This window comes from Bos indicus, chromosome 9, assembly GCF_029378745.1.
Source record: "Bos indicus isolate NIAB-ARS_2022 breed Sahiwal x Tharparkar chromosome 9, NIAB-ARS_B.indTharparkar_mat_pri_1.0, whole genome shotgun sequence".
Taxonomy (NCBI): domain Eukaryota; kingdom Metazoa; phylum Chordata; class Mammalia; order Artiodactyla; family Bovidae; genus Bos; species Bos indicus.
In genome coordinates, this window is record NC_091768.1 from 62,631,466 (window position 1) to 62,655,884 (window position 24,419).

The 24,419-nt window shown below is 40.1% G+C and overlaps 1 protein-coding gene across 1 annotated transcript in view; it reads right to left on the reverse strand.

The window, feature by feature from the left end:
- SLC35A1 (solute carrier family 35 member A1) overlaps positions 1–17,804 on the reverse strand; it is a 31,445-nt gene extending 13,641 nt beyond the window's left edge. Inside the window, exons 1-2 of the mRNA XM_019967381.2 lie at positions 17,656–17,804; positions 13,570–13,747 (exon numbers count right to left, since the gene is read on the reverse strand). Of these exons, the coding sequence (XP_019822940.2) occupies positions 13,570–13,747; positions 17,656–17,671 (194 nt within the window). The 5' untranslated portion in view covers positions 17,672–17,804. The remainder of the gene's footprint in view (positions 1–13,569; positions 13,748–17,655) is intronic.
- Positions 17,805–24,419: the final 6,615 nt, after the last annotated feature.

Below are 24,419 nucleotides of genomic sequence, written 5' to 3' on the forward strand. Positions count from 1 at the left end.
ATCACTTCTACACTTTTCAGCTTTCACATCAAAAGAAGGGCTGTGAGACATCACCGGTCAATCTGAATACTCTACTTCTTCAATGTAGCAAAACCAGCAGAGTATGGTGTACTGTGTCCGGATTAACCTTCAGGTCTGTGGCTCCTTATTAGATCCTTTTTATTGGATCTTTTTTCTTGGATGCTTAGGAATTACTACTTCTTCATTGCCAAGAAGGCTTTAGTATCTTTTTCTGGTTTCTTCTCTAATGCAGATATTAGAGAAGCCAAGGTCTACCAGAATGCTATTAGTGGAAAGCTCAAACTTCACCACAGAATTATATCAATATTATGTAATTATAACAAGACATTTGGAAATAAGTTACAAAAAATAGCAGAGGTAGCTAGAAGAACTTGTAAAAGAAAACAAAAGCTCAAGAATAATTAATGACATTGTAGAGTAAAATAAAGGTCCATATAGTCAAAGCTATGATTTTTCCAGTAGTCATGGATGGATGTGAGAGTTGGACCATAAAGACGGCTGAGCGCCAAAGGATTGATGCTTTCAAATTGTGGTGCTGGAGAAGACTCTTGAGAGTCCCCTGGACTGCAAGGAGATCAAACCAGACAATCCTAAAGGAAGTCAACCCTGAATATTCATTGGAAGGACTGACGCTGAAGCTCCAATACCTTGGCCACTTGATGCAAAGAGCCGACTCACTGAAAAAGACCCTGATGCTGGGTAAGGTTGAAAGCAAAAGAAGAGGGTGACAGAGGATGAGATAGATTGCATCACTGACTCAACAAACATGAGTCTGAGCAAACTCCAAGAGATAGTGAAGGACAGGAAAGCCTGGCATGCTGCGTTCCATGGGGTCATGAAGAGTTGGACACCACTTAGCAACTTTCTAAATAACAACTCAACAAACATGAGTCTGAGCAAACTCCAAGAGATAGTGAAGGACAGGAAAGCCTGGCATGCTGCATTCCACGGGGTCATGAAGAGTTGGACACCACTTAGCAACTTCCTAAATAAAGAGATTTATTTAATAAAGTGTCCGACTCTTTGCGACCCCATGGACTGTAGCCCGCCAGGCTCCTCTGTCCATGGGATTCTCCAGGCAAGAATACTGGAGTGGGTTGCCATTTCCTTCTCCAGGGGATCTTCACAACCCAGGGATCGAACCTGGGTCTCCTGCATTGCAGGCAGACACTTGATCCTCTGAGCCACCAGGGAAGCCCTAGTGAAAGGAACACATAAAAACCAAAGGCCATTTTTTCTTCCATTTTCCCACCCTGATATTTTCTTGGAAATCAAATCCCATGCACTTTAATGCGTATATTTTGTTAAAAGCAAATTTATTGAATCTAATTATATAAATGACATTGTGAGATAAGAGAAAACATGTCTAAAATAAAAAAGCATATTTAAAAAAAAATAGTCTGTCCCATTAAATTTACTGTTTGATTTTTATCACTGGAAAAGAATCTATGTTCAACCTCTTGTTACCTGAAGATATGCTGAAGCTCCGTGTTGATTGTAGACAGATTCTGCTGCTGCCTACCCCCCTAAATTTCCTACTAACCGGCTGAAACCAGTTCTTTCTGATCTATGTTTGGTCAAAAGTAGGTCTCATTCTTCCAGCTCCTGATCTGACGAGAACTACTAGGAGACCTAAAATCCTTGGCTAGGTTACCAAGGCACTGTGTAAAATGGAATAATAATACAGCACAAGTTTCTCTTGAGCTTAAGAAATTGCAGTTTTGCTTACAAATTTCTTATCTGCAAAGTTAATCTTCATTCATTATTCTAGGTAATACTATGAAATAGTAAAATAATTTTCTCCAGTCTTACATGGATAAGTAGTTCAAAGATTTAAGATGCATTTATTACTAGACACACACAAAGTAATATGTTTATTTACACATCCTTCTAGGTTTCTTGGAGAAAGCAATGGCACCCCACTCCAGTACTCTTGCCTGGAAAATCCCAAGGAGCCTGGTGGGCTGCAGTCCATGCATGGGGTCGCTAGAGTCGGACAAGACTGAGCGACTTCACTTTCACTTTTCACTTTCCTCTTTCCTGCATTGGAGAAGGAAATGGCAACCCACTCCAGTGTTCTTGCCTGGAGAATCCCAGGGATGGGGGAGCCTGGTGGGCTGCCGTCTATGGGGTCACACAGAGTCCGACACAACTGAAGTGACTTAGCAGCTAGGTTTCTTTAGTCTTTACAGGCTGTGGTGGACAGCAAATTACAAAAAGCTGACTTTGTTCTAAGACAATGTAACAATGTTTGCACTTCCTTTTTCATATCACCAATGACAGATGTAAATCAAAAGTGTTCATTTTAATAGCTATGACAGAGTTTAGTAAAGCTAACTAGCAATTTTCCTGTGAATTGTAGTAATTATTTTATGAACCTAAAACATTTTTACATGTATTTGTTTTATGTTTCAACTGGATTATAACTTAGAAATCAATAACTTAACATTCAAATACTTGCTTTTGCATCAGACTGCTAAGCTGCTCCCCTCTCCACAAAATAGGATGTTTATTTCCTTTACCATATGAGTGGTCTGACTCATACATATACGACTCATTCATATGTATATAACTCATACATATGCACAACAGTGTATATTAAAAGATAATTATGTCTTTGTTTTACAATTGCAGAAGGCTGGATACAATCCAAATGTCCATCAATAGAAACTGGTCTATATAATACATCTGTATAATAGAATACCACACAGCTCTTAAAAAAAATAAGACAGATTTCTATGTATGGACATGGAACCATCTCTAAGATAAAACATTTAAGTGGAAAAAAGTTAAAAAGCAAAGCACAGTGTAAACTTTGTATGCACACAAAATTACAAGCATTGTACATACATACATGTACATGCATTTTAGTTACATGCACTAAAATTCCCCAGTCAGACCATTTAAACCTTAAACCTTATTTATCAAGTAAGGTAGCCACCCGTCAATTCTTCCCCCCAGTCCCCATTTTTTTTGGCAGTTCTAACTTATGATAAAAACAAGTATAATTTCATATTTCAAAAATTACTGAAACTTAAAAGTAAAATCAAACAAAGATGGTGGAAAACTCCAAATTAATTACAAACAAACAAACCAAAAAGAAAAAACAAACCTGTCAGTTTTTTTCATGAATACCAAAATAACACTGATGGAGAAAAACAGAACTAACGCAAGTATTCTAAAATACAGTCTTTTTACTGTATGCTCCAAAACTAAATGCAAAAAGAACTACATACAAATACTGAACTTTAGTTAGTAGGTTTGCTTTTCCACAGCTGTATGTTAGAAATTCTGAATCTACTTATTATATATTCTAGGACTGAGCAAATAAGTAAATATCTTTAAAATAATGAAAGTCAAACTTACCATCATTGGAAAAGAAAATACAGAAAAGGGGAAAGTTGTAATGAACTCTGTGGTACTGGGTCAGAATTGCAGGTATCAAACAATATATAACTCATAGTTATATACATACATATATAGAAACAGAGTAAAGGGCCCAGAAATAATGTTATCTCTCCAGTACCAATGTGCACATCGTGCATCCAGATTCTGGTTTCTAAATACCATTCTTGTAAAAAAGAAAGGTTTCCTAGAGAAATTATGGTTTCAGGATTGGGGCAGGGAACGCACCCTTTGTTATGCTAAAAGAAACTACTCAAAGATTGGTAAGAATATGAAAAAGACAGAGGAAGGAAAAAAGACAAAAAAAAAAAAAACGGGGAAACTTGAGGATGATCCCACTGTCCAAATCTGGTGTGAGCACAGAAATAAAGAGTGATAATAATGGATTCCAGCCATCATAATAAGATAATCCATGAATCTACACTGAGAGTGAGAGGTGGATGGAGGGAGCAAAGGACAGAAAGAAGGAAAAGCTTCTTAGAGTAGAATATGTGTGTATATGTTAGTTGCTCAATCGGTTCCAACTCTTATGCAGTCCCATGGGCTGCAGCCTGCCAGGCTCCTCTGTCCGTGGGACCTCCAGGCAAGAATACTGCAGTGGGTTGCCTTGGTCTCCTCCAGGGAATCTTCGACCCAGGAATAGAACCTGGGTCTCCTGCATTGCAGGCGGATTCTTTACTGTCAGAGCCACCACGGAAGACCCTCAGAGTAGAAGGCCAACCAATCAATGTGTAGGGAGTGTTAGAATTGGGAAATTACTATTTGGAAACATCAAATCAAAAAATGAAGAGAAAGAGGATATTTACCTAGTTTCAAAATATCTCTCCATAAGATACTTATTAGTTACAAAGAGAAAATTGGTGACTTTATTTGGCGAAACCTGGCAATGGCACCCCACTCCAGTACTCTTGCCTGGAAATTCCCATGGACGGAGGAGCTTGGTGGGCTGCAGTCCATGGGGTCGCAAAGAGTCCGACACGACTGAGCAACTTCACTTTCACTTTTCACTTTGATGCACTGGAGAAGGAAATGGCAACCCACTCCAGTGTTCTTGCCTGGAGAATCCCAGGGACGGGGGAGCCTGGTGGGCTGCCGTCTATGGGGTCTCACAGAGTCAGACATGACTGAAGCAACTTAGCAGCAGCAGCAGGCACTACCTTAATCAAGAAATCAAAGTTAAATCACCAGTAATGGGGGCAAATAGACATTATGTGCTTCTTGATAAGCTGCACTGAGAAGGAGTATCACTTCTGTGATATTCCTGACCAAAAACCTAATCATAATAAAGCATTCAACAAACAAACTGAAGGATATTCTACAAAGCAAATGGACTATGCTCTTTAACAGTGGCAAACACATAACAGTCTCAGGTTACAGGCAGCTAGAGGTAAAACTAAAGTGTGATTATGTTATTATTAAAGGACACCAGTGGGCAACTGACAAAATTATCTAAGGTCTGTGAATTAGTTAGCAGTATCACGTCAATACTAATGCCTCAAATTTGATATATGTGAGTATGTAAGAGAATGTTATGTTTTTTAGAAAATATGCACTGAAGAATTTAGGGACAAGGGCAGCTTGTGTAAAACTTGCTCTCAAACAGTTCATAGAAACTTTATACCCACATACAAATGCACAGAAATCAAGAATATGATAAAACACACATGGTAAAATGTTAACATTTGGAAATGAAAACTTAAGAAAAAAAATAAAACTACTGAGGTGTCTAACAATGCTACTACTAAATGCTTATCTTTGCCCTGGCTAATCACATAACAGCTCAATTATTTCATTGTTCTAAAAGACTAATAATTTGAAAATAAAAATCAGGGAACTTTCTAATGCTGTCACTGCCAGTCATTTTCTAGGGATCTTTGGCAAACTAAAACTTCCCTCAGCCTCAGATTTCTCATTACAGAAGATGAAATAATACCTAAGGCTAAAACAGTGGAACAAGAATCAAACAAAAACTGTGTTTACCTGTGTGTCTCCCTCACCTGTTCTTAAGTGGAGAATGTTTCCTTAACACCTTTACTCTCTGGCAGCCTGCCATTCTCAACAGCAACAATCCTGACTGTCTGAAGACAGCAAGAGCAGTTGCTGCAATCTTAAAAGAGGATGTTTGGCACTTTACATAACACATTTCGACAGTGATTAACAGCCAGTATTCCAGAGAGTGGTCACTTCCTTTCCAAAAAAATGAAGTTAGATATATGCTCATTGGGTTTTCAAAAATTTTTTTCACAACAAACACCCAAAGAAGCATTATTCTTTGGTTTTTCTAAGGAAATTTCAACTTATTATACATTATAGCAATAGTGCTGAAGTGCCAGAAAGTTGTGGTGTGCCTTATGGAGAAAACACGGTAGATAAGCTTTGTCCCGGCATGAATTACAGCACTCCTGGCCCTGAGTTCAATGCTAATAAGTCAACAATACATATTAAATGAGGTGTCTTTAAACAGAAACAAGGTTCTATGGTGATCAGCTGATGAAAATGTTGTGACCAGAGGCTCACAGGAACCTATCCCTGCTCCTCTACAAGCAAGTTCAGTAATCACTAATTCAGTGTTCGTGGGAACTACTGCGATAGTAGTAATCAACTGTTTATCCAAAGCCATCACCAGTCCTGTAGCTTCTACTTCTGAGAAGCAGAAGCTTCTCTTCATCACACTGTCATCATGCCCACAATCCCCAGGCTGTCATAAGCTTCTTTACTCCCAACTCTTACACCCTTCTTGTCCATTCTCCTCAAAGGAGCCAAAGTGACTCACCATACTATGAGTCGCCTTGTTAGTCCCTGGTTTCATCCTTTTGGTGATTTCCTGATGCACTTGAGATAAAATCTGAACTCCTTCACAGGCACACAGTTCCTCTTGATGCCTGCCCACCTCTCCTGCTTCGTGTTAGTACCACTCCACTCTCATAGCACTCCAGTGATCTGTTGTTGTTCTTCAACACACTGTCTCTTTACAGTGTTTTACCTTCTCTTTACCTTCTCTCTGCTCTTTTCTTGCCCATCTTCTGCTTGATCTTCAGGTCTGTGTTAAACATAACTTCCTCATATTCAAATGGAGACCCCCCCCCTCTTACTTATTTACAGCATCCTCTATTTATCCTCTGGTGGCTCAGCAGTAAAGTAGGAGACATGGGTTTGATCCCTGGGTCAGGAAGATTCCCTGGAGAAGGAAATGGCAACCCACTCCAGTAATCTTGCCTGAGAAATTCCATGAACAGAAGAGCCTGGTGGGCCATAGTCCATTGGGTTGCAAAAGAATTGGACATGACTTAGCTACCATGCAACAAACTACTTATCCTCCTACCACCACCCACTGATTATTCATTTGCTTAATATCTAGTTCTCCACCAGACTCAAGCTCCATGAGGACAGAATAGATCTTTTTAATTTGCAGCTATATTTCTTACATCCTGAAAAGTGCTGAGCAAATAACTGCTACTGCTACTGCTAAGTCACTTCAGTCGTGTCCGACTCTGTGCAGCCCCAGAGACAGCAGCCCACCTGGCTCCGCCGTCCCTGGGACTCTCCAGGCAAGAATACTGGAGTGGGTTGCCATTTCCTTCTCCAATGCATTAAAGTGAAAAGTGAAAGTGAAGTTGCTCAGTCGTGTCCGACTCCTAGCGACCCCATGGACTGCAGCCCACCAGGCTCCTCTGTCCATGGGATTTTCCAGGCAAGAGCAAATAACTGGGGCTTGATAAATGAATGAACCTGACTATTGCACTACATCTTTTTAGCAATATATTGAAACAAAGCATGACTATATTTAAAATGTTTGTTTGGGACTTCCCTAGTGGTCCAGTGGTTGGGACTTCGCCTTCCAATGCAGGGGGAGAGGGTTCCATCCCTGGTCATGGAGCTAAGACCCCACATGTGTCGCCAAAGCATAAAACACAGAAACAAACGAAAAAAAAAAAAAAAAAAAAACATAAAACAGAGGCAATATTGTAACAAATTCAAGTTTTAAAAAGCGGAAACATAAAACAGGAGCAATATTGTAACAAATTCAATAAAGACTTTAAAAATAGTCCACATCTTAAAAAAAAATTAGAAAAAAATGTTTGAAGGTAGTGAAACAGAGTATTTGGACATGGCAGTGACACATTTCTCTTTAAGTGAACTTAATTATAAGCAAGACTTTAAGAACTTTTAAGAACTGTTCTGAGTCTCTGCCCCCATCTCCACACAGTATAAAATGATATGTACTTACTTTAACAATTAGCCAACCTGGCATGCTGCAATTCATGGGGTTGCAAAGAGTCGGACACGACTGAGCAACTGAACTGAACTGAAGCATACTACTGAGCAAAGAGCATTACTGGAGGGACCATCCTAAGTAAGTGGGGCAAGCTTTGCACACATCAGAAACAAGTGAGGTTCTGGAGTTATCAACTCGATAAAGTTAGTGCCCTTTAACAGAGTGTAAAGAGTGGGAAGAAGCGAATAAGCTTTTACCTCCTTTAACAGTTTTTTCCATTGACATGGTAGTTCACTTTTTCCCTTTTCTGTCATTATCTAAAACTTTCCAATCAAAATTTAGTATTATCTAATTTTTACATTAACTTAGTTTTTTGGAACATAGGGAAAATGTATTAATCATGAAGATCTAACTTTCCCTTTTTCTTCTCAGAAGATTCTCCAAGTTCTAAATCTTTAGTTATTTCTAACAGAATTCTTTCACATTCTCCCACAATATCCTGAAGTCCTCATCCTTTCTCTCAGATGATAAAGTGTTGCTTCTACTTTGAAAACAAAGTAAAAAAGTCCAATGTCATGTTTTTACCCTTATAGAAGGAATTAGTTTAACATCATGTGGTAAAGCATTTTCAAACAATATAAGTTCAAAATTACGAAATCAATTTGTTTCTTATGTGTACCAACAAAGCAACTCCTAAAATTTCTGAGTAACAAGTATCTTCTGATATTTAGAAGTCTCTCTACCACAGCAAATAAAGCACTGACATCCAACCTGGCTTTTTTTGGGAGGGGGACAAACTACTTAACATCCTATTTGCCTTTGGTCCACTTTTTTTAAATTACTGATTTTAATATGTGTATAAAGAAATTACAGCATAGAGAATATCTGGAAAATCTACTCTGCAAACTTCACACAACTGCATCAAAAAGACAAACATAAAATTCTAGGCACTTTCACGTGCTCCAACTCTTAACTGTTCAATCCTAGTCCAGCCATCTATTTTATTCATCTTTTCCATATTCCAAACTGCTTCAGGGGAACCGTGATAAGCTAGTTGTCCTTTCAAGATCTAGAATCAACTTGCAGCGTTTTCACTGAGTGTGTTTCCCACACAGCGCTGATTTAGTTTCATTAGGGACTGTCTCATGACATACTGCTGAATAAGCTGAAGAAGTAATACACAATGTCCTTTCATTTCATTCTGCAGCTATCAACCTGTGACCTAACGCTGTAAAATAATTCTTTCACTATTTTACCATTCCAAGAAATTAACGTTTTCACAGATGCCCTCTTGATTTGCTCCAAGAAATTCTGCCCTACCAAGGTGTTTTGAATAACCACATAATTTGCCAACGTGTTTCTCATTAAAAATTATGTTTGCTTTAAAATCCAGTAGTTTCTAATTCATTTCACTTCTTTTATGCTTTGTAATCTTTTTTTTCCCCCAGTGTTTTTTCCCACTTGGAAACTCCTTGTGTTTTAAATGATTTTTCTTCACAGCCAAACTCTTGCTAGCCATGTCAAGTCAAATGCCAGCAGCCATCAAAACTCTGTCTCATAATTCTTTACTTTTTTCTGATTGTCCCTGGTCTTGTGAACTCTGCAGGTAATGTTTATAAAAGAGGCTCTACATTATCCTGGGCTTCCCTTGTGGCTCAGCTGGTAAAGAATCTGCTTGCAATGTGGGAGACCTGGGTTCAATCCCTGGGTTGGGAAGATCCCCTAGAGACAGGAACAGCTACCCACTCCAGTATTCTGGCCTGGAAAATTCCATGGACTGTATAGTCCATAGGATCACAAAGGACATGACTGAGCAACTTTCACTTTCACTACATTATCCTGGTGACATAAACAGCCATCTGGTTACTGATGATGACGACAATGAAGTACAGTATTTGGTTTTCCACAGTTGTTGTTTCAACACCATTATCTAACTAATCTGATGAATTCTTAGAAACTTTTCTGCTTTTATATTAATTTCAAAGAAAGTTTCCACAAAACAAACTTCAACTGACCATACCCATAACATTGAATAGCTTAAAATAAGAAATACTATAAGCGAGCAATGCAAAGCTGGGAAAGCATCAAAATAACACAAAAAGTCCATGCAGTGGGTTGGCAGGACACTAGCCCAACTGCTGAGTTAAACCAAAGGCTTCACTACTTTTTAAAAAATTCTTGAACAGTTACAAAACAACTGAACCACGATTTGATCTTACAGCTTTAAATAGCAGATTCCATGCTTAACAGTCCTATTTCATTCCTGGGTCATAATTTTTTCTCCCTAAAGAAGCTGGGGGATAAGGAGAAGAAATGTGCTCCCTGTGCCTCTTTTCCACTATCTCCATTTTTGTATTAAAAGAAGTTAAGCCATAAGATTTTTATTAATTTATTTATTCCTAAATTGGTTGTTGTTCTGGCATTTCAAATATAGAGATTCTTGCCTTTTAAAGACACAATAAGCCCTCTCCTTTACCTGACATTCTCCAGAATCAGATCAGATCAGATCAGATCAGTCGCTCAGTCGTGTCCGACTCTTTGTGATCCCATGAATTGCAGCACGCCAGGCCTCCCTGTCCCTCACCAACTCCTGGAGTTTACTTAGACTCACGTTCATAGAGTCAGTGATGCCATCCAGCCGTCTCATCCTGTCATCCCCTTCTCCTCCTGCCCCCAATCCGTCCCAGCATCAGTCTCTCTTCCAATGAGTCAACTCTTCGCATGAGGTGGCCAAAGTACTGGAGTTTCAGCTTCAGCATCATTCCTTCCAAAGAACACCCAGGACTGATCTCCTTCAGAATGGACTGGTTGGATCTCCTTGCAGTCCAAGGGACTCTCAAGAGTCTTCTCCAACACTACAGTTCAAAAGCATCAATTCTTCAGCGCTCAGCCTTCTTCACAGTCCAACTCTCACATCCATACATGACCACAGGAAAAACCATAGCCTTGACTAGATGAACCTTTGTTGGCAAAGTAATGTCTCTGCTTTTGAATATGCTGTCTAGGTTGGTCATAACTTTACTTCCAAGGAGTAAGCATTTTTTAATTTCATGGCTGCAGTCACCATCTGTAGTGATTTTGGAGCCCAGAAAAATAAAGTCTGACACTGTTTCCCCATCTATTTCCCGTGAAGTGGTGGGACCGGATGCCATGATCTTCGTTTTCTGAATGTTGAGCTTTAAGCCAACTTTTTCACTCTCCACTTTCACTTTCATCAAGAGGCTTTTGAGTTCCTCTTCACTTTCTGCCATAAGGGTGGTGTCATCTGCATATCTGAGATTATTGAGATTTCTCCCAGCAATCTTGATTCCAGCTTGTGTTTCTTCCAGTCCAGCATTTCTCATGATGTCCTCTGCATATAAGTTAAATAAACAGGGTGACAATATACAGCCTTGACGAACTCCTTTTCCTACTTGGAACCAGTCTGTTGTTCCATGTCCAGTTCTAACCGTTGCTTCCTGACCTGCATATAGGTTTCTCAATAGGCAGGTCAGGTGGTCTGGTATTCCCATCTCTTTCAGAAGTTTCCACAGTTTATTGTGATCGACACAGTCAAAGGCTTTGGCATAGTCAATAAAGCAGAAAGAGATGTTTTTCTGGAACTCTCTTGCTTTTTCTATGATCCAGTGGATGTTGGCAATTTGATCTCTGGTTCCTCTGTCTTTTCTAAAACCAGAATAGTGGAAGCCAAATTTCCTTAAAAATGGATCTTGTTAAGAAACTGTAAACGTCTGAGATTTTAACCTACTTGCAACCCAACACGTTAGACTGCCACAGTAGCTCTGCCTATAAGACAAATCTCAAACACAGATTTTCTATTAAACCTTTCCACTGTCTAGCTTCAAGTTATTTTTCTGTTCTTTACTCCCTCTCCACATCATTTTTAAAGTATTTTTTTCAGATGGATTATTTGTAATCATGCATGTGTTTTCTAGTATATTTTCTGTCTCTTCCACTAAACCTAAATTTGAAGCAAGCAGGAACCATATCTCATTCATTCCACAACATCTATTTTATTTATACTGTATCTATTTCATATCATACCAAGTCTACTTCTGCGGTGGTTTAGTTGCTCTGCTGCTAAGTCACTTCAGTCGTGTCCGACTCTGTGCGACCCCACAGACGGCCGCCCACCAGGCTCCGCTGTCCCTGGGATTCTCCAGGCAAGAACCCTGGAGTGGGTTGCCCCTGGCTTCTCCGTTTAGTTGCTCAGTCCTGTCCAACTCTTTTCGACCCCATGAACTGTAGCCCACCAGGCTCCTCTGTCCATGGGATTTCCCAGGCAAGAATACTGGAGTGGGTTGCCATTTCCTTCTCCAGTCTATTTCTATATCCAGCACCTATTATAAAACTGTCACACAGAAATCACTTAATAAATATTTGTTAAATGAAATTTAAAGTGTTTAAATGTAATTTAACCCTTACACCTGCTATTCTTCACTGCTTCTTACACTCACCAGCATACATCTTGAAACCTATATGAATTCACTTGTCCACATGACCCAGGTGGGTCCTCATCTCGTGTATCTTTCCCAAGTATGGGAATTCCCTGGTGGTCCGATGACTAAGACTCTGGGCTCCCAATGCAGGGGGCCTTGTCGATCCCTGGCCAGGGAACTAGATCCCACGTGCCACAACTAAGACCTGGCAGAGCCAAATAAGTAAATTAAAAAAAAAAAAAAGGTTAAAAAAAAACTTTTCAAGTAATTTCCTACCAGATTTTAATTCTCACAACTCTGCTTTCTCCAGTTACAAACTAAAGAAACTATACAGTGTAACTCGAAGCTTGCCTTCTTGTTTGTCTCATTTTCTTTTGTCTTTTGTTACTGTTTTCTCTCATCCACAGCCTATGGCTATTTTCCTCTATCTTGAATGGACTCTTACCCCTGGTTTTATAGACAGGGTCCAGAACTTCCCTTTGCATATATTTCCCACTTTCCTTTACTGGTGGGGAGAAAGTCACCTGATTTTTATTAGACTTAAAATATTCCAGTCTATGAATATAATGTGGGAAATGAAAACAGACAAAAAACTGCTGGGCTTATGGGCAGCACTAAAGACTTAAAACGTGAACTTTAAAAAAAGAAAAAGAAATAGAGAAACTGAAGCTTAGGAGAAGAAGAGAAGCTAAGGAATATATGGAAAGTCATAATCCCAATGAGTCTAAGACTAAAATTAGGTCTGTATCACTCCAAAGGCACTATTCTCAACCCTGTCTTATATTTCAGCCTTGCTAAAACAATTTTCACCCAATGTTACTGATCCAAAGCCCCCAGTGCTACCAAATATTAATAGCACGATAGTGAGGAACCTCAGACACCGTGTAGGTAAAATAGGGGTAATTACCATACTTACCTAAAGAATGTATAAAGACCAAATGAGATAACTAAGGAAAAGCACTTAGTACAGGGTCTAACACTTAACACAGAAAATACTAAGGAAATGTTAACTATTATGATCGCTTTATTCCTCTCTAACAGAAGTCAGCACATTTTCTATAAGAACCAAATGGTAAATAGTTTAGGCTGTGTGAGCCACACAGTCTGTGTTGCAACAAAAACAAGCAGCAAACTGGATTAACCAGTGGGCCATAGTTAGCCAACTCCACCTGATTTATGGTGGTTTTTCAACTTTGGCACCACTGATATTTGGGGATGGAGACTTCTTTGTTATGGATTGCTGTCCTGGAGGACACGGCATCACACGATGTTTATCAGCACCATTGACCTCCACCCGCTTGATGTAAGTAGCATCCCCCAAGTTGGGTCAACCAAAATTATACCTCCTGGGGAGCAAAAATGACCTGAGCTGAGAAAGCTTGCTCTAGAGCAATCAAACATATGAAGATATAGCTTGAATTTTCTAATAAAGAACGTAACTGAGTAAAAAAGTAAAAATTTAACACACTAAAACGTATTTATACTCACTTAGCTAAAATGCCCACACTTAGCAATAACTTTATAACTTCTGTGATACACACGGCTGTGGTTGAAAAGTAGAGTTCTTTGTCTGATGTCCTTGTGTATCTTAAAGCTATGGTATAAGCTGCAGCCACCAGGGTCATCACTGCCAAGCAGTATAACTTGAATAATAAATTGACATTTTCTGGAAAATATGTGCAAAGATATTATTTAATAGACAACATTATGTATATAAAAGTTAATCAGTGTTATACTTCAAGATGCTTTCCAATTTCAAGCACAAAATACATTAAAAAACTTGTTTTCAAAACAATGCTCTCTAACTACATGAAAAGAAACACACACACACAATACATAGCTGACTTTCAATATCAACTGGTTAGGCACAGATTTTGCTCCTGGGGAGGGCTCAATTGCAAGATATCTGGCTTAACTAACTCTAGTTTAGGATGTTATAAATTACACACTTTATATATCTTTATAACTCATACTTGTGAAAGCAAAACATTGATGGCAGGATAAAAACAATAGCAGCAATGTATATTCTAAACAGAGAGACAGCAGGAAGAAAACAAAAGGAATAAGTGAATGATAAAATAATACATAATTTTATAAATTACATCCAGCCTCTCATTTCACAGCATTATATGAGAGATAACTCATAACACACACAAAAAAAGAGTATTAAGAATGAAGTTCTGTAAAACCTGAAATCCAGGAAATATACACAACTTATGAACACTCAATTTAAGAACTTATTGTAAGTATATCTGAGCATCAGCCATCACTCAGGCACCAAGGCTGGTCCACCAACTTCAATAAAACCACAAGCAGTGGGGAGCCAGGTCTCCTTCAGTACTCCCAGCCCTCACCTAGACAGCCATCACCTAGTACTCAAACTATTTCTACTTTTTTTACCCACTTCATACTTCCCTCATCCCCAGCTATATTTAACCTTCTTTCAAATCTTCAGGCACATGTTAAACAGGGATCAGCAAGTTTTATTCTGTAAGGGCCAACAGTAAATATTTTAGGTTTTTTAGGCCATGAGGCAAAATTAAGGATATCATGTAGGTGTATGTAGGTGACAAGAGAGAAAACATATTTTCACATTTAACTTATATTTATTGGAAAAATTCAAAATATAATAATAATTGAGTACAATGCTTTCTTATATTGAGAAGACGGGAATTCTGGGGGTGGAGGTGGAGGCAGGTAACATTATGCTTCACTGGTCTTCAAAGTTGGTGTTCCATCAGATCAACTGCAAACGTTCATCTGTAAAAACCATTCTTAGCTCACAGGCCATTCAAAAACAAGTGATAGGCTGGGTTTGACCAATGGGCCATACTTTGACAACCTGGGCTAAGAACCAGAGGGACAGAGGTTGCTCTGGGCTGCTACTATAACTACATTACATCTAAGTATGCTTCTTAACTACTTTGGAAGCTTAACCATAATTCAGAGGTGACTTGCACAGGAAAATAAAAGTTTCAAACAAATCATCTTTGTATGGTAAGGTGGAAACTTACTAGGAAAACAGGTTCTTCAATATAAATATTTTTCCCTGGGTGAATTAAAGAATTATTTGCAAAATTCAGGCAGATGTTTAAAAGTACATTAGGTCTTACCTAAAAAGCTGGATGGCAGAACAGAAAAAATAGAGCTTATCTCTGCCTAAAGGTTCAATCAATCTTGAGGACCCAAAAGGCAATGTTAATGTAAAAGAGATTGAAGAGGATTACTGTAATACTTCACTTGCCCTAAAACTCTCCTACACAAGGAGGAAATGTAAGACAAAAAATAAACAGCAGTACAGGAGAAAGCATTTCCCATCTTCTTGATCAGGGGTGAACAAAGTACATTTCCTCTCATTTTTCTATGATCTGAAAGCTGAGAATAGGTTTACATTTTTAAATGGTTGGAAAAAAGTTTTTAACATTTTGTGATGTATGAAAATTATATGAAATTCAAATTACTGTCACAAAAAGTTTTATTAGAACATACTTGTTTCCGAATTATTTATGGCTTTTTTTTTTTTTTTTTTTTTTGCCCTGCAACAGCAGGGTGAGTAGTTATGACAGAGACCATCAGCTATTAACAGAAAAAGTTTACCAACCCACATGTCCTAGATTATCCATACTTTACTAAATAAGAGAGGTTAGGACTCCTAAACTAAAAACTATGTCAGCGATTATATAGGTTCCTGATTCCAAAACAACACAATGAATGGCTAAAATTTTGAAAATACACCTATTAGCATAGTGATTAAATGGGAATACATTTGATATTCCTGAAAATAACTACCAATTAAATAAAGAGCAAGCAAATAAGTTTAGATATCTGTATAATGAAAGTGCAATTATTAGCAATTTCAGTTTGTTTCAAGGTAATATTATCACAAGTCCATACTGGGACTTCCCTGGTGGTCCAATGGTTAAGACTCCTGAGCTTCACTGCAGGAGGTAGAGGTTCAATCGTTAGTCGGGGACTAAGATCCATGCGGTGGCAAAAAGTCCACAGCTTAACTGCATTGTTGAGTGGGCACAGTGGCACATCAGCACTGTTTTCTCCTTCTCTCAAAGCTCCCATTAGCTCCCACACAACTTCTGTTTATATGTGGAGAATCCCACCACCCCGCCCCGCAAAAGAAATTTACAAACTGGAGTTGTATATTTTTCTCAGTTATAGTTCACTATATTTTAGAGGGGACATTATTTGTAACACCTGAGAAGGTGGAAATTAGGAAGTCCCAGATAAATAAATCCTTTGTGAATATCAGGAAGTTCGGGATTGCAATTTTGTATTACACAGTTCTAGCGGACATGTAAGATTTATCACACGACCCAGGCACAACAAATAGGTATTGGCAATAAGCCTAAATCTGTAAACTGAGCAACTATTTCAGATGATTTGACTTAGGTAATTCTGCAATTGCCTTCACCATTCATCTTGCTATTTTCATTTTATGTCAATTATCAAAAGAATTCTACTTTTTTCCTTTATTTCGGGTGTTGCTATAAAAGACTCTTAAAGATGGGCTTATTTGAAATGCGAGAAGCATATGCAATTGCAGACAATGCCCCTGAGCAGGGCTTGAAGGATAAACGTGGCCTCTCCAACCAGGAAAATAATTTGCCACCCAAGCAAAAAGCTATTGTTCAAATATTTGTTCAACGTATACTCAGGGGTGAAGCCAAGAGCTCTATGGAGGAAATGTGGAGAAGAATCCGGGTGTTGCCCAATCTCTCGTAGCTTTACCATTCAGAAACTCAACTCCGGTTTCAACTTATCCCATCCAGCAAAGCAAACGAGCTGCAGAGTTAATGATACTTTCACTCAGGAAAAGGCAATTAGTCATCAAACATTATTACTCTAATGAGCTATCCCTGGGGAAGGGGCAGGGGCAGGGGCGGAGGATGGGTATCATCCTTCCCACAAAATATTCAAGTGTTACTTCTAACCACATAACATTCTCGAGAGTAACTGTTAACGACAGCTTTCTCCGTCTCGTCACATTGCAAGGCTGTTCTCCTGCCCCAAGGATGTTTTCAGTATCTGTTAGGTGGACCAGCCGCTGCTTAGGTTCTGCACCCGGAGCATACCCTTAAGGTTCTGAGCACCCCAGTGTAGAAGGCACCGCGGAGACAGCAAACGCGGTGACCCCGGCCCGCACTGAGACCCGTCCTGCCTCCCGCTGGGTGATGCGGGTCCAGCCCGGGCCCGGCGCACTGACCCCTCGCCCGGTCCGCTACAGCCCAGGCCTGTCTGAATTCTGTTCCCACCCACTCGTCCAGGCAGGCGCGGTCTCCGGCCGCCAAACCGGCTGGCCCTGAGTCCGCCCCCCGGGAAGGCAGCCGCAGTGGGAGGCTGGCTGCCCCACGCTCCCCTGACCCGTGGCAGCGCGCGCTCAAGCCCGGGAGCCGCTCAACACAAATCCCCGCTCCCCGACGCCCGGGCCTACCCCCCGGAGACCCGAGCCCCGCGGGCACGGAAGATGCTCGCCCGCAGACAGATGCAGACAAGTGCTGAGGCTCGCTCGGCATAGCGCCTCCGACCCGGGTTCTCCAGTCCCGCCGGCCCCGGCCTCACCTCTTGGGGCTGCCATGGTTCCCCGACAGCGCCGCGCGGAACTGACCCGCACCCCCTCCGCTCGCGTCAGGGCACCCGGGACCGCCTCCCGGAGTCATAGAGACTAAAACCGCGGGGCCTAGAGCGCCCCGCCGGCCAACCGGCCGCGGCTTCCCGCCCAGCCAAGCACCTGGACTAGGTTCACGAATTCGACCGCTGCAGAAAAGGGGCGGACCCGGAGGGAGAAGAGACCGATACCGCCCAGTTTCTGTTGACAAGGGAGTAAAACTTAGGTTCCACAGCGTTCTTTTGTAAACCACAACTCCCGGCCGGCTAACGAGGCTGAGTCGCGAGAGCCGAGCGTTGCCTTCTGGGAACTGTAGTCCTCACCAGGTGATTTGGCGGCAAATAGGAATTGGTCTTCGATGAAAGGATTTTGGCAAAGCTGTTGTATATCGTCCTAAAACCCGGAAAGTAACAGAAACTAGGCAACTTCTGTAACTTGCATTAAGTTCCTCACTCATTAACTTCTGTTGTTACCTCTTATTTAAACTTAAAGTTTATATTATATATTGTTCAAAGTCTTGTGGCTGTGTCCTCATCGTCAGCATCATCTCTGATTATATTTACCTTACCAGACATTCTAACTGCACAATCTTCGCTTCAAAACGTTAGGCATATCAACAGGCACAGACTTCAACCGCTATAATCTCCACGTTCACTGAAGCATGTTAACTGGCATAAGCGATATTAGAAATAATTCACCGTCAAATGGTTTTCAAGATATGTGGATTGGTTAAAAATATTGTTGGATATAAGTACCTCCATTCTTACAGGAACATGGGTACAATATTGTGAGATTCCCAGCAGCCTACACCTTCCGTAGCATGATCTTTCCCCTAAATGACTTTCAGACTTAATTGAAGAAAGTAGAGAAAACCACTAAGACCATTCAGGTATGACCTAAATCAAATCCCTTATGATTATACAGTAGAAGTGACAAATAAGGTTCAATGGATTAGATCTGATAGACAGAGTGCCTGAGAACTGGATGGAGGTTCACGACATTGTACAGGAGGCAGTGATCAAGACTATTCCCAAGAAAAAGAAATGCAAAAAGCCAAAATGGTTGTCTGAGGAGACCTTACAAATAGCTGTGAAAAGAAGAGAAGTGAAAGGCAAGGGGAAAAAGAAAGATATACCCATCTGAATGCAGAGTTCCAAAGACTAGCAAGGAAAGAGAAGAAACCTTCCTCAGTGATCAATGCAAAGAAATAGAGGAAAACAATAGAATGGGAAAGACTAGAGATCTCTTTAAGAAAATTAGAGATGCCAAGGGAACATTTCACACAAAGATGGGCACAATAAAGGACAGAAATGGTATGAACCTAACAGAAGCAGAAGATAGTAAGAAGAGGTAAGAGGTAAGGCAAGAATACACAGAAGAACTGTACAAAAAAGATCTTCATGATCCATCATAACCACGATGATGTGATCACTCACCTAGAGCCAGACATCCTGGAATTCAAAGTCAAGTGGGCCTTAGGAAGCATCAGTACGAACACAGCTAGTGGAGGTGATGGAATTCCAGTTGAGATATTTCAAATCCTGAAAGATGATGCTGTGAAAGTGCTGCACTCAATATGCCAGCAAATTTGGAAAATTCAGCAGGGGCCACAGGACTGGAAAGGGTCAGTTTTCATTCCAACTCCAAAGAAAGGCATTGCCAAAGAATGCTCAAACTACCACACAATTGCACTCATCTCACACACTAGCAAAGTGATGCTCAAAATTCTCCAAGCCAGACTTCAATAATACATGAACCGTGAACTTCCAGATGTTCAAGCTGGTTTTAGAAAAGGCAGAGGAACCAGAGATCAAATTGCCAACATCCACTTGATCATCAAAAAAGCAAGAGGGTTCCAGAAAAACATCTACTTCTGCTTTATTGACTACACCAAAGCCTTTGAGTGTGTGGATCACAACAAACTGGAAAATTCTTAAAGAGATGGGAATACCAGACCACCTGACCTGCCTCCTGAGAAATCTGTATGCAGGTTAAGAAGCAACAGTTAGAACTGGACATGAAAAAACAGACTGGTTCCAAATAGGGAAAGGAGTATGTCAAGGCTGTATATTGTCACCCTGCTTATTTAAGTTATATGCAAAGCACATCATGAGAAATGCTGGGCTGGATGAGGCACAAGCTGGAATCAAGATGGCCGGGAGAAATATCAATAACCTCAGATAGGCAGATGAGACCACCCTTATAGCAGAAAGTGAAGAAGAATTAAAGAGCCTCCTGATGAAAGTGAAAGAGGAGAGTGAAAAAGTTGGTTTAAAACTCAACATTCAGAAAACTAAGATCATGGCATCTGATCCCATCATTTCATGGCAAGCAGATGGGGAAACAGTGGAAACAGTGACTTTTTTTTTTTTTTTTTTTTTTGCTCCAAAATCACTGCAGAAGGTGACTGCAGCCAGGAAATTAAAAGACACTGCTCCTTCAAAGAAAAGTTATGACCAACCTAGACAGCATATTAAAAAGCAGAGACATTACTATGCCAACAAATGTCCATCTAGTCAAAGCTATGTAGCCATATATTGATGTGGTTTTTCCAGTAGGCATATATGGATATTTCTCTATAAAGAAATAAAGACTATAAAGAAAGCTGAGCACCAAAGAATTGATGCTTTTGAACTGTGGTGTTGCAGAAGACTCTTGAGGGTCCCTTGGACAACAAGGAGATCCAACCAGTCCATCCTAAAGGAAATCAGTCCTGAATGTTCTCCATCCTAAAGGAAATCAGTCCTGAATGTTCGTTGGAAGGACTGATGCTGAAGCTGGAACACCAATACTTTGGCCACCTGATGTGAAGAACTGACTCACTTGAAAAGACCCTGATGCTAGGAAAGATTGAAGGCGGGTGGAAAAGAGGACAACAGAGGATAAGATGGTTGGGTGGCATCACCGACTCAACGGACATGAGTTTGAGTAAACTCCAGGAGTTGGTGATGGACAGGGAGGCCTGGCATGCTGCAGTCCATGGGGTCACAAAGGGCTGGACATGACTGAGTGACTGAATTGAACCTAAGATCATTTTATATATATATCCTTTTAATATTATTGCAAAATTTTTCATTACTTATTAGCATCACATTAATAGGGGGGAGTGGGGCTTCCCAGATAGCTCAGTGTAAAGAAGGCAGGTTCTATTCTAGGTGGGGGAGATCCCCTGGAGAAGAAAATGGCAACCCACTCCAGTATTCTTGCCCAGGAAACCCCACGGACAGAGTAGCTTGGCAGGCTATGGTCCATGGGGTATCAAAAGAGCAGGACTTAGCAAATAAACATGACTTAGCAACTAAACGACAATATCAGAAGGAACTCAAAGAAGGAGACCATAGTTTATATAGTGAGACATTTGATTAATCTCAGTTCAGAGCAATGTTGAATCTTCCCTCTGCCTGGTTGTATGTGTGCTGACTGGTGCTAATCACCTCTTCCTATAATTGGTACAGTTCTCACTTATGCAATTATTCAGTTCCCTGCTGTATGTTCTTATACATACCCATATATACTTAAAAACTCATATCTGTACTTGAAATTAATTGCAAAAATTAAAAATATTCTATCATACATTTATTTTGTTCTATATTGTTTTATATGGTTTATTTATCTCCTATTTTGGAGTATCATTATAGTTTCAACTTACTTCAATTAACTGTAATTATTCTTTGAACACTCAAATTGCCCCAGTATGAACCCTATACATCCACTCCTTTCTTTAAATCTGCAGAAATTTTTTGAAACATTTTTTATTTCTGGCAACAAGGTCCCAGGTTCCAGGCCAGTCTTGATTTTTCCCTCTTCTAAGCCATGGGATCAACTACGCTTCAAGAAACTATGGTTCCTTCTTGGGGAGAAGAGTATTACACATATACACACTGATCATAATTAGGGTGGTGGGTAAAATGCTTTAGAGCTAGTTTTGTGGCATTTCTGGTTCACATAATGTAAATTTTCCTTCTTAAAATTTTCATTGCCTGCAAAGACTTTCTGCTCCATTACCATGAGCCTTGACTAGATTCTGATGCCTCTTGTCCTAACCTGATCAGCCCAAAACCCACCAGGGACAAACCTATAGTCAGATCGAGTCAGGATGATTGGTCCATTCCAGTGAAGGAGACTGCACATCAGAATAACTGTGGGAGGTCTCGGGAAACAAAGGAAAAGACAGTTACAGAATCTGGGGGAGGGATGGACTTACTGTGTATGTTTGCTCAATCATGTCCAGCTCTTTGCAACCACATGGACTGTAGCCCACCAGGCTCCTCTGTCCATGGGATTTTCTAGACATGAATACTGCTGCTGCTGCTGCTAAGTTGCTTCAGTCGTGTCCGACTATGTGCGACCCCATAGATGACAGCCCATCAGGCTTCCCCGTCCCTGGGATCTCCAGGCAAGAACACTGGAGTGGGTTGCCATTTCCTTCTCCAATGCATGAAAGTGAAAAGTGAAAGTGAAGTCGCTCAGTCGTGTCCGACTCTAGCGACCCATGGACTGCAGTCTACCAGGCTCCTCCATCCATGGGATTTTCCAGGCAAAAGTAGTGGAGTGGGGTGCCATTGCCTTCTCTGAGACATGAATACTAGAGTGGGTGAAATTTAAAAAGAAGCAGTACTTTGTTAGATTCAAAACAGGGCTGTGTGTGAAAAACTCAACATCAGAGCTGAATAGTCTCAGGATCCTGTTTCTTGGAAACTCCAAAGTTACTGTATATGTGAACTGTTACACTCAGGAGTCCCCTAAATGAAGGCTTTGGAACTAGGTTGGAAACTGAAGCTGCCTCGTTGGATCAAAGTGACTGAAACCCTTCAAGCAAGAATAGAGTGTTTCATTGTTACTGATACAATTTCCACAGCAGGGTTCCTAGTAGTGTATGATTTCAGAGAACAAAACTTTTCAGTGAATTAGAAAGTAGACACTCAAAAAAGGAGGGTGTTATTATACTTTACAACTGTAGCATATCCTTGAGGGAGATATTGTTTCCTGTTAACTTTGAAGCTGGGATTTTTGTGTTTCTCATCCCAGCCCAGTGAATGGCCAAGCAGATATTTACATTCTTGATTTAAGGTAATTTTTACTTTCTCATTTCGAATTATCCTAAGTCTTCCAGGACAAGTATCAGTTCAATGTGTTTCTTTTATGTGTGTCTAGTTTTCTGTACAAACCTTGGTTAGAGCAAGGAGCAGACATCTCCATTATGTGAGCTATAAGATCATTTGCCTGATGATGAAATAACCTTACAGCAGCTGTTGCTCTTTCCATCTGAGACCCCAGGGATTTTTCTGATTGTCACTATCACACTGCAGTATTTGTCTCGATACCCTGTCACTTCTGTCTCTGCTTAGGTATCAGAGCTACCCTAGTCTCAATGAATTGTATGAAAGGAAGCCCACTACTATCTCCATTAGTAACAAAGTAAAAGCGTGAACTTCATTAAACAAAAAGACTGTGCAGGAAGCAAATACCAAAAGGCTTAAGGAGATTGTAGCTCAATTCAAGTATGGTATTTGTACAATAGATTACTAAAAGTGGCAAGGTTTAAAGTACAGTAAACCATTAAAGAACAGTGTAGACAAATGCAGCTTAAGCATATTACTCTCATTCTTCTATTTTAAAAAAATCCCAAACTAATCTGAGACCTGGGTTCCCTCCCTGGGTTGGGAAGATCCTCTGGAGAAGGGAAAGGCTATGCACTTCAGTATTCTGGCCTGGAGAATTCCATGGACTGTATAGTCCATGGGGTCGCAAAGAGTTAGGCACAACTGAACAACTTTCACTTTCACTGTGATTTTAAAACAACTCTTTCCTGTGGTATAAAAATTACTAAAGACAAACCAGAAGGATTGTAGCATTTTAGAACTGAGAAAATTTGTTTTAAAAATACAAAGACACAAGGTAAAATTCAGTGTCTGAACTGAGTTTAAAAAGAGTTAAATGAGTAATAATCATCAGTATCTAAATATTTCTTTTTTAAGTTAATAGATTTTATTTTTTCTTTTTATTAGAATATAATGGCTTTACAATGTTGTCTTAGTTTCTGCTGTACAATGAAGTAAATCGGCCATATGCCTACATAGATCCCCTCCCTCTTGGACCTCTCTCTCACCCTACTCCCTCATCTCCTCCTCCCCTCACCCCAGGTTAAACATTTCTTATTTGAGCTTAACTCTCCCTTTCCTCTGCTTCCATTTTTAGTTACCATAATCTCATTTCTCCTTTCCTGCCAAACAGTCACTGATAATTGTACTTAGTTCTATAATTTTCTGCTTCGCTGGCTGCAATCTTATTTCAACTCAAGCCAACACTGTTAAAACAGCTCGGCAGTTGCCAACTCCATTCTTCAGCCTCTTGTGTTTGTTCATCAAACATTTAAGGAAAGTCCTAATGTGCCAAGCATTATTCTAAGTACTGAGATCTAGAAAACAGAAATCAGGAAAAATGAGGGTGGGGGTGCAGGAGAAACGAAACACTGGGGGATCTCTCCTCTCTTGGCTGACATTAACAAGGCACTTACCAGACAAATGCTTTACACATGTTAACTAACTGGTCAGAAAACTAAGATCATGGCCCCATCACTTCATGACAAATAGATGGAGAAATAATGGAAACCAGTGACATACTTTATTTTGGAGGGCTCCAAAATCACTGCAGATGGTGACTGCAGCCATGAAATTAAAAGTCACTTTCTCCTTGGAAGAAAAGTTATGACCAATCT